Source organism: Mus caroli, chromosome 18 (genome assembly GCF_900094665.2).
Source record: "Mus caroli chromosome 18, CAROLI_EIJ_v1.1, whole genome shotgun sequence".
Taxonomy (NCBI): Eukaryota; Metazoa; Chordata; class Mammalia; order Rodentia; family Muridae; genus Mus; species Mus caroli.
In genome coordinates, this window is record NC_034587.1 from 20769634 (window position 1) to 20781296 (window position 11663).

An 11663-nucleotide genomic window follows, 5' to 3' on the forward strand; every position below is an offset into this window, starting at 1 on the left:
AATTGTGTCTGACGCTGTGCCAACATTTCCATAGTTCCAGTCACTTACTAACATGTTTCACAAACTCTGAAAATATTATGGATTAAAGTGGGAGTTTTAAAAGATTTTCCCAAAGCACAGAACAGAAGGTGAAGTCATCCAGGTTTTATAGGATCTCATGCCCCCCTCAACACCAGTATCCTACCATCTCTGTTACCCTGTCAAAGCCCTTTTAATATGCTGCTTTCTTTCTTTCTTTTTTTTTTTTTTTTGTTTTTTTTTTTGAGACATGGTTTCTCTGTATAGCCCTGGCTGTCCTGGAACTCACTTTGTAGACCAGGCTGACCTCAAACTCAGAAATCNGCCTGCCTCTGNCTCCCAAGTGCTGGGATTAAAGGTGTGCGCCACCAAGCCCAGCTTAAAATGCTGCTTTCTTGGTGGGCCAGGAGGATAATGGACTACAAAGACAGGACACATGGAAAGCATGTCTTAAGTTTCCACCATGTCTCAAACACTGTTTGTATCATAAGCCCTGATAGAAACCATGAAACTGAAGCTCTTCAGGCGGCTTTCCCTGCTGGGCTATATTTTGGTATCAATCACACACAGAGTGAAGGACTATCCTCTACTTACTATGTTTCCAGTGACATATGATTAAAAATGGATAACGGCTTGGCTTCAATGGCACAATTATAAAAAGCATTTTGTGGGGTTACGATGCATGCAATATTTCTGATGGGTGTAGTTTGCCTTGATATTTTGGAGGATTTTTTTTTTTCAGGGGGGGTTGTTTTGTTTGAAGAATTTTACTTTCACAGTACCACTCTTTTTTTAAAAAATCTAAAATAGAAAGGGCAGTCTTAAAAATTATTTTTGTTCTGGTTCACAAGGGAAGCAACAGATGGAGAAATGAGGATTCCAAGAAGAGATGGTTATGCGGTGCTCGGAGGAAAAGGAGCCAGATTTGTAGCTATCACTTGGGATTGTCCTTTCAGTGTATGGAAGCCAAAGCATATAACCCTGAGAAATTTATACCACCATTACCACCTCCAGTATATCCCATTCAAATCCCTTTATCATCAAGCAATATTTTTTAAAGTCCTTAAATACACAGCATGGATCATTTGGCAATTTGTCTTTCTTAAAGAGAATGAGTCATACTAGACTTGATATCCAAGCCCGCATGTAACCTGACCTCTTTTGCCAGCACATACCCTCCGCCATTGGTTTTGGTTTCTCTGGTGCGTGCTGAGCCCTGTGTTTCCCGGCAGTGAGCAGCCCTAGGCTGCCCCTGGAGAGGCCCCAGTCCCAGCTCAAGACCACTAATTGATGTTGTACTTGCTGGAAGTTGGTATCAAGCAAGATCAGTCTCAGGATTAATAGCATCTGCCTCTCTTAACGTTTATAAGATGCCCTGTTCCTAGAAAGCAATGGACCTCCCACAGGCTAGAATATGATCTGCAGCTGGAGCCACTCAGTATCTCAGAATGTAATAAAGAGTTTGGAAATTCAGGCTACAACTCATTCCGAAGACCTGGGAAGACTGGGTCAAACCCTGGGAGGAAACCCAGGCTCAGGCCCCAGCTGGGACACCTTCTTGAAAAAGCTGGGGGTACCTGGAGAGGCCTGATGCTGTCTCTAAGAACAGAGTGATCTGACCTCATGTAGATCAGAGCTACGTTGGCCAGCTTCAGAGCAGAAAGAATAATAATCTGGTGGCATGCATGGTTGGAGATACTTTTGCATCCATGTTTCCTCCTGATATCTCGCTTATGTTCCTACCATTTTTTGACCAGGCAGAATGACAGCAGTTGTTTGAGTTCAGGTGTGGAGAAATCTTTCTAGGTGGATCAGATATGCTGCAGGCATACTTTGGACATAAGGTGCTGCAATTCAGTGTTTGTTGAAAAGAGGATTGGAAACTTCTAGAGAGTGAACTTCTATGAAACAGAAAATGTGGTTTGCTTGCTTGATCCTGTCATGATTTGTATCTAACAAATGTTTTTCTTTTTTCCAATTAAAAAAAAAAGCATAGAGAGCAGAGATGGCTTATTGCTGTTTGTCTGTGAAGAAGTTACCTGGTGCTCAAAGTAACAGAAGACCACAATAGGATAAAATGAGGGACATATTATAGTCAAGTTTAGAAATAGACCTTGTCCACAAAATCCAGGAAAAAATAAAATTCTATTCCTATGCAGATACATGTGGAATTCAGAGGGACTGCTGCTCAATGTGAACTTCAGAGAATATAGATTCGTTACCATTCATGAAGTATCAAACTGGTGTTTAGAACTCGCTTTCAGCTGTCACTGTATGCCTTTGTATCAATGTTTAGAAGAACTGGACAGAGTGGAGGCTAGAGAGACTAAGAGTACTTGTTGTTCTTGCAGAGGACCTAGATCAGGTTCCCATCATCCTCACCGTGGCTCACTACTCTCTGTAACTCCAGTTCTGGGAGACCCAAGACCCTTTTCTGACCTTCATGGGAACCAGGGATTCCTGTGCTTCACAAACATACATGCAGGCAAAATATTCATACACATAAAAAATGGATAATGGCAATGTAGAAGGATTACATCAAAGAAAACTTTAAATTCTTCGTCAAGGAAATTCCTGCATGGTTCATCTCGGTTGCTTTTATCAAAAGCTGTGCCTTTCAGGCTGGAGAGAAGGCTCAGCAGTTAAGAGTACTGGGTGTTCTTCCAGGGGTTCTGAGTTCAATTTCCAGCACCCACATGGCATCTCACAATATCATGGGACCCAATGCTCTCTTTTGGTGTGCAGATGGACATGCCGTCAAAGCACTTATATACATTAAATAAATAAAATTGAAGGAAGGAAGGAAGGAAGGAAGGGAGGAAGGGAGGAAGGGAGGGGAGGGGAGGGGAGGGGAGGAGCTAAGAAATTAAATAATGAGCTGTCTAGCACATATAGGGGTCCATAGATGAGCTCACGATTCTCCTATCTGCTCTGTCACAGATGCTGAGAAGTTAGCAACTGGCTGTTTTAAGTAAACAGAAAAAGGTCACTTTTGTATAGATGAGGTAGAATCTTCTAAGAGCTAATTATCTAGTTTGTAAGTAAACTTACGCTCCTGCCTCTGAGCTTGATAGCCAACCTCTTGCTTGGTAACAGAGCTACTGAGAACTAGTTTAGTAAAGAAGGCAAATGAAAATTTTATTCTCATTCTGTTAAGATTTCTGAAAAGTTGGGAGACTTTAGGAGTCAAAATTGATGAGAACTGGGGTTTTGTTTGTTTGTTTGTCTTTTGGTTTTTCCAGACAGGGTTTCTCTGTTTAGCATAGAGAGCATATGTCTGACTGACTGTCCTGGAACTCGCTTTGTAGACCAGGCTATCCTCAAACTCAGAAATCCACCTGCCTCTGCCTCCCAAGTGCTGGGACTAAAGGCGTGCGTCATCACTGCACGGCTTGAGAACTGGGTTTTTAAGTCTAAATTTTAGCTTATGAAACTAGCATTAAATTACAGAAACATGTAAAATACCCCCACAGATGTAAATTCTATTATAAAACATATATGGACATTCATTCTACCTGTTCTATATAAAATTGTGTGTGTGTGTGTATGTGTGTATATGATAGTGAGTTTATTTGAATCTAATTATTAAGAGCATTATTATGAAATTTCTGCCTTTTAAATATGACAGAGAATTAAGTTTTTATCTGAACTTTGAACCCTATCTGACTACTTGGCACCAGATATGAGATTTCAACAGTTTTGAATATTTTTACTGTTTACATACACATAATGAGTTTTCTTAAGGCTGGGCTCCATGTCTAAACACAAAATTCTTTGTGTTTCATATATGCCTTGGGCATTTAGCCCCAAGGCCATTTCATAGTTTAAACAGTTGTTACATAAACCAGTTTCAGGGTGTGACATCCTCTACTGTGGCATCTTGTTACCATTCAAGGGCCTTCAGATTCTGGAGACTTTGGGTTTTCAGCCTCCTAGACTGGGAGATGTGTTCCCTGTGTAACATTAGCAGTCTAGCTCTGCACAGGGTCCCCAATGGAGGAGCTAGAGAAAGGACCCAAGATGCTGAAGGGGTTTGCAGCCCCACTGAAGGAAGAACAATATTAACCAACCAGTATCCCCAGAGCTCCCAAGGACTAAACCACCAACCAAAAAGTACACATGGAGAGACCCATGGCTCCAGCCACATATGTAGCAAAGGATGACCTTGTCGGCCATTAATGGGAGGAAAGGTCCTTGATCCTGTGAGGGCTCAATACCCCAGTGTAAGGGAGCCAGGACCAGGAATCGGGAGTGGGTGGGTTGGTGAGCAGGGAGAAGGGGGAGGGGATAGAGGGTTTTCGGAGGGGAAACCAGGAAAGGGGATAACATTTGAAATGTAAATAAAGTAATTATCTAATAAATACAAAAGAAAAAAGGGAAGAAAGAAGGAAAGAAAGAAAGAAAAATAAAAACAAAACAACAATCTAGCTCTGGCTGTGTGGCAGTGGCCCACACCTTTAATCCCAGCACTCCAGAGGCAGAGGTAGGCAAATCTCTGAGTTCAAGGCCAGCCTGGTCTACAGAGTGAGTTCTAGGACAGCCAGAGAAAACAAAACCGAACATAACTCCCCCTGCATATGTAGCAGAGGACGGTTTTATCTGGTATCAATGGGAGGAGAGGCCCTTGGTCCTGTGGAGGCTCGATACCCCAGTGGAGGGGAGAGGCAGGAGTGGGGGGGAGGCATCCTCATAGAAGCAGAGGTGGGGGTGGGATAGGGGTTTGTGGAGGGAAAACTGAGAAGGGGGATAACATTTGACATGTAAATAAATAAAATAACCAGACAACAACAAACAGAAAAACCAACAACAACAACATCCAGCAGTCGTCTTTACCCATGCTTTTATCACTCAACTGCTACCATTTTATTCTTCTTTTTCACCACCCTTATATGAAAACTGTAAAATTCCTACCGAGTTCCCCTTTAAAAATCAGCAGTAGTATTTTGAGAACTTTGTCCAGGATGAACCTCATCATGTTAGATTCACTGCAGATACGTTGATTTTTGTGTGATGGGATTTTTGTGTTCTAGATAATGATCAGAAGCATCTCTGTGTTGGTCATGGAAGCATAGCAGATGATGGATGGTTCAGGGTGGTAAACCAGGTGGAAGGTGGGAAGAGTCTTCTCTCACTTGTTGCTGGGGGTGATGGGAAAGACATGCCTAGCAGGTCATTTGTAGCAGTATCTGGTGGGACCATTAGCAGTCTCCCCAGTAGCCACAGATGTCCATGTGGTGGGCCTTGAACCCAGAACCTCCCACATTGCTCAGCCTCTAGAACTGGCTACTCATCAACTGTTAAGCCAGGTAGTATTTTAGAGGGAGTAGTGAACAGATAGAAAGTAAATAAGGGGCCTAGCTCCCTGTGGCTGTCCTTGGTCATGCTTGGCACCAGGCTGAAGCAGTCAAGATGACCTTATTTCAGCTTGTATGTGAGCACTGGGTTCATATACTTGTTCCTGAGGGATTTGTCTTTGGATATTAGAGAGAAGGGATGGTGAAAAACTAACTGCCTTCCGGAATAAGAGCATGTTATTTCAAAGGAAACCGAGGCCCAATGAAGGAGTTACTTGGAAGTAAAAACTGATTAAATCACAGAGTGTTCACATTTTAAAAGTCATTGGAGAAATAAAAACATTTATTATTTAATTAGAAAAAAAAAGAAAGCAAATAAGTTTCTGTTTGTTGTGTGTGTCATTTCAAGTTTGGCTTGGCATTGCTTATAATGCTTATGTTGTCCAAATTAGTCAAAAACCGTTTTTCATACATTAAGCCCACATTGATACTAAATTAGAACAAATATTTTTAAAATAAATTTTTAAAACTGCAAATACGCCAAGTTTGAACAAGTCTGAACTCTAACTGATACAGAGCATAATGCCCAGGAGAGCCTGCTTCTGGTTCATCTGATGGCATGAGACTTTTATCTCATCATACAGTGCTAGGGAGGTTGGGAGATGAAAACAATGGTGGCGCAAGCCTTTAATCCCAGCACTTGGAAGGCAGAGGCAGGCGGATTTCTGAGTTCGAGGCCAGCCTGGTCAATAAAGTGAGTTCCAGAACAGTCAGAGCTATAGAGAAAAACCCTGTCTCGAAAAGAAAAAGGAAAAAGAAAACAGTTCTTTTCATAGATCTGCTATTACACTAAAATTTCAAATTCTCAAAGCAAAATCAGTCAGTTTGGGGTATTTGTGGAATAGGCTATCTTTAAGTTCCTTTTCCGTTGTTCTACAATGTTTCTGTAACATTACTTTGCTCATTTCTTTTCCTTGTTTTTGTTCCTCTTCCAGGGTCCCATTTCCCAGAAGCACCATTCACTTCAACAGCCAGGGAGAGTGCCTGGATGTTCAAAGTAAGGTTTCAATGTGACTACCTTGTAGACGCTGTCTGTGAATTAAACTGGACTGACTGATGTTACTGCCTAAATGGCCAAGTTGTTTTTTAAAAGCGTTGCATGGTTAAAGCCAGTGTTTGCGAAAATGTACTCTGCAAAGGCACTGCTCTTCAGATCATGTCCTCCTTCCCAAGTGTGACTGCTAACCGTCCTCTGGAACATGGGCAAGCCAATTAAAGTTTAATTTGGAAGAGTTTATTAGTGGTTATTGGAGGGAGAAATATCAAGACATGGTCAAATTAATCCTGCGACATTTCTAGTGAACCTTAGGAGAGGGAGGGAGAAAGGAGGAAGAAAGGGAGACAGGCGGGGGGGGGGGGGGCGGAGGGGGGGAGGTAGAAAGCAAAGGGAAGGGAGAGCGGAAGAGAGGATCACGAGATGAATGCACAAACCAGGAAAACGGCCAAGCCCCTGGAAGCCCCTCTACGTTATGAGATTCTGGTTTCTCTGAGACAGGGTCATTTTGATCTTTAGCTGTTTCCCATGGGTACCCTAAATCTCTGCCTGATGATGCCTTGAAAGTGCACCTCCAGGGGCTCCCTAGAACAAAGGAACAATTAACTAAAACTCCACCAGATGGCAATATTTGGAAAGCCATTCGGAGAGCTTTCAAAGCTCCGTGCTGTAATTGTTCATGTGGGGACAGGACTCAGGAAGCATCAGGTCCTAGGCTTCATCAAAAGTGTTTCCTCCATCATATTTTTTAAAAATGTATAGGAAGACGTGTGTGCAATTGTATATGTTGTTTCCTTCTCTTGTCTCAACTTCTGGAATGCTAGAATTAGAAACCTCATCAAATAGTTCTCTAGAAGGTACCAGCCTGTCTGTGTTAAAGGCTCAGACTTATGAATAATGCTCCCAACAGGCATTGGTGTGCTTTCAAGTCTCAAATTTGTGGGTGTGGCACACTTGCTGTCGACTGTCATTGTGAGAAATGCTAGGGGTGATGGATATTGTTAGGAGAAAAGAACCCTGAAGCTCCTCCCCTATGGATACTTGTCAGCAAATCACCTTGATATGAAAGCAAGAGAAATGTGCACATACAAAATTGTCATTTGTTTTGGCTTGGGATGGTTAAGGTCACCAGAGGAAATAAGCAAATCCTTTGTGTTCACTCTAGTCAAGCAGACCCCTGGAGACTGTTATCCTGGGGCCCAGAAGTAGGCTTTAGGGCAGAGTAGAATCAGAGCGTAGAAAGGCAGGTATGAACCAAGAAAAGAAGCCCCAAGAAGAGAACTTCCCCTCTAGCCATAGGAAGCCATTGCTGGGAAGGTGTAGGAGCCTTGTGGAAATGAATGTTGTGTTATTAGCCTCTCTTGTGGGAACCTATCTGCTGTTTTGTCTGGGATAATTCTGATTAACTACTCGTGCCCTGCGTATGGTCCAACTAGCACTGCTCTTTGCCTACAAAACCGTCTCTATTGATGGTAAATCTCTTCATCGTCCCACATCCCTAACTGGCATAGTTGAAGAGGTAATAGAAAAAAGTGAACCAGTCTCTAAATAGACTGTATCTCTTTATAAACCTTCTATCTGGAGCTGTGGGACAAACACTTTTTTTTTAATTTACTTTCTTCAATTTTGTACAAGTGGAGTATGGAGAACTCTCCCTCAGGAAAGTCCCTGGTGTGCAAACACGAGGCCCTGAGCTTGAACCCTAGTACCCAGGTGAAAAAACCAGACATGCCCAGCAGCCATGACTCAGCACTTCAGAGCATTTGTTGCTTCCCAACATCCATTCAGTGGCTCACAACCACCCCTAACTCTAGTTCCCGAGGGATACAATGCCCGCCTCTGACTGCAGACACCAGGCACACATTCGGTGCTCCAACATACAAGCAGGCAAAATACTTATACACAATAAAAATAAATGTTTTTTTTAATTAAAAAAAAAAGAAACTCACCAACCCTTTTTTAAAAATGTAAGTGTAGTGGTACATGCTTGTCATCTCAGTACAGAGGAGGCAGGGACAGGTGGAGCCCATGGATTCAGTCAGCCTAGTCTACTTGGCAAGTTCTAAACCAATGAGAGACCCCCGACTGGAAGATGGACAGAAGATGGACAACTTCTGAGGAACACTTTCTAAAGTTGACCTATGACCCTGTCTTAGTTAGGGTTTTACTGCTGTGAACAGACACCATGACCAAGGCAAGTCTTATAAAAAACAACATTTAATTGGGGCTGGCTTACAGGTTCAGAGGTTCAGTCCATTATCATCAAGGTGGGTGCATGGCAGTATCCAGGCAGGCATGGTGCAGGAGGAGCTGAGAGTTCTATGTCTTCACTCAAAGGCTGCTAGTGGAAGACTGACTTCCAGGCAACTAGGGTAGGGTCTTATACCCACACCCATAGTGACACACCCATTCCAACCAGGCCACACCTATTCCAACAAGGCCACACCTTCAGATGGTGCCACTCCCTGGTCCAAGGATATACAAACCATCACAGACCCCCAGATGCAGGCCTCCCCTGCACACATGCACACTCTCCTGCACACATGCACACTCTCCTGCACACATGCACACTCTCCTGCACACATGCACACATGCACACTCTCCTGCTGCCGCACCTCCTCCCTGTCTCCCATCTCTCCTGTTGTTCTTTTTTGTTCCCTTAAGTTTCATTTCTGCTTTTATGTCAGGCACACATAAATGGTTCGATGTGTCCACATAAAATCTAGGAAGCACCAATGATGGAGAAACACAGTATTTGGTTTTGGGCAATGTACCTAATTTGCTTAATATGATTACCTCCAGCTCCACTTATTTTCCTGCAAACTCCATAGCTTTGTCTTTCTTTATGGCTGGAAGAATTCCATTGCCTATATCAACCACGTCTCCTTTCTCAGTTCTACTGTTACTGGACAACTGGTTTGGTTCTGTAGCTTTGCTGTAGTGGATCCTGCTGCAGCAAACACTGGAGTGCAGGCATCCTTGTGCTCTGTGAGCTTGAATCTTCAGGTGAATGCCCAGGAGTAAGAACAACTCCATCCTATGGCAGCTTTAAGTTTTGAGAAGCCCCAGCTAGCTTGTGTAGTAGCAACTGTGCTAGTTTACGATCCAAGATCCAACTGGCAGTGTGCTAAGGGTTCCCTCTGTCTCCATTCTCCAAAACATCATTTGTTATCAGTGTTACTAGTGACTGGGCATTCTGACTGGGGTGGATGGAATCTCCATGTAGTTGCATTTGCATTTCTCTGATGGCTGGCTTTGTTGAAAATGTTTTTCATATACTTATCAGCTTATGCACTAACCCCCTGAAATGGTAAACCAGCCTCAATTAGATGTTTGAAATACACATCTGATATAGGAGTGTTTCATCTTTTTTTTTTTAAAGATTTATTTATTTATTATATGTAAGTACACTGTAGCTGTCTTCAGACACTCTAGAAGAGGGCACCAGATCTCATTATGGATGGTTGTGAGCCACCATGTGGTTGCTGGGATTTGAACTCTGGACCTTCGGAAGAGCGGTCGGGTGCTCTTACCCACTGAGCCATCTCACCAGCCCCAGTGTTTCATCTTTTAGCAACTGCTTATTTTATTAGCTCGTTGTTGTCTGTGTCATTTGCTTTCTTGTTTTTTAGTTTTTCAGTTTCTGCATGGTGTGTGTGTGTGTGTGTGTGTGTTGATTTTTCTTTGTTTTTGAGATATTATCTCACTCAATCTATCTGCATAGTCTAAGTTGGCTAGTCAGTACCCAGGGATCCACCTGTCTCCAAGAACTGAAATCATAAGCGTGCACCACCACAATGCTTTAAGTGGGTTCTAGGGATCAAATTCAGGTCCTTGTATTTCTGTAGCAAGAACCTCACTGACTAAGCTCCCTCTCCGAACACAGAAACAAGCTTAGGTAGCACTGGAATTTTGAATGTGGATTGTGAATAGTGCCAACACAAGCTCAGTCTAGACTGATGGCCACCCAAGTCTGGTGTGGTCCTACCATCAGCAAGAGACTGGTAGCAAAGGGATCCCACTTAGTATAAAAGTATGTGTCTGGGACAGAGACAGATCTGAGAACAGGTAGCCATGGTGGGCACATCTTCATTTCTGCCTGAATACCAGAGTCTTTTGTACAAAGGGCAAAATGTGGGAGAACATATTTTACCTGATGCCTACTGTGTACCAGCATTCTGTTAGCTGCTGGACATATGCCATCTCACTGGTTCTTTAACCCTTATATATCCTACATGAAACTTTTTAATACCTTTTAAGGATGGAAATTGAGCTTCAAATGGGGTAGTGACTTTGCTGTTCAAGACCGGTCATGTATATAGTACATTCTATTCAAACCAAGACTAGACCCGAGCAGAGAGGAATCTTCACCTTGCTGTCTCTGACATATAAGGCAGGCAGTGTCTTCCGCATGATGCCCACGCTTAGATATACGGTCTACTGTCCTCTGAGCTGCCTCCTCTCCCTCCATCTCCTGTTCTTCCACCTTTCTCTACCACTTCAGTTGTTACATGTTAGCTCTTCTTTGCTGTAATAGAAGATACACAATAGATCATTTCATTAAGACTACTCAAGAAACAAAATCATATTACATTACCTAAATTTACATCTAGCTGCTTACATGTACTTCTATATTACAATAAACATATAGCATCATCTGTAATCATTTAATTGAGTGTCACAAAGGATATACTAGTTCCTGTGTGTCTTCTCAATGTCTCCTAAATATTCTTCTTTTATAACACCTTCAAATTTTTCATTAATAAAAAGAATAGGGAAATAGAGGGCTGAAGAGATGCCTCAGAGGTTAAAAGCACTGGCTTCTCTTCCAGAGGACCTGAGTTCTATTCATAGAACCCACATGGCAGCCCACAACTCTGTAACTCCAGTTCCAAGGGATCTGACACTCTCCTTGCTTCCAGGGGTACCAGGCATGTTTGTGAGATATATATATATATATATATATATATATATATATATATATATATCGAGAGAGAGAGAGAGAGATGCATATACATATATGTGTGCATATATATAAAACACTCTAAAATAAAATAATTATAAGAGTTAGGTTTTTGATGGTGATGGTGGGTTTTTTGGTTGGTTGGTTGGTTTTAGGGAGGTTGTTTTTGCTTTGTTTTTTGTGAGACAGGAATTTTCTATGTATCCCTGGGTGTCGTGGAACTCACTTTTAGACCAGACTGGCCTCAAACTCACAGAGATATGGGATATGCCTGCCTCTGCCTCTGCCTCTGCCTCTGCCTCTGCCTCTGCCTCTGCCTCTGCCTCTGCCTCTG

At 42.6% G+C, this 11663-nt stretch overlaps 1 protein-coding gene across 3 annotated transcripts in view; it reads left to right on the top strand.

The window, feature by feature from the left end:
- The window catches only part of Mapre2 (microtubule associated protein RP/EB family member 2), a 135678-nt gene that overhangs the window by 12281 nt on the left and 111734 nt on the right, over positions 1-11663 (top strand). For all 3 annotated transcript variants that reach the window (XM_021150602.2, XM_021150604.2, XM_021150601.2), the window contains exon 2: positions 6308-6369. Coding sequence is in view for 1 of the 3 variants with exons in the window: in XM_021150601.2 (XP_021006260.1) it covers positions 6308-6369 (62 nt within the window). In the remaining 2 variants the exon portion in view is untranslated. The remainder of the gene's footprint in view (positions 1-6307; positions 6370-11663) is intronic.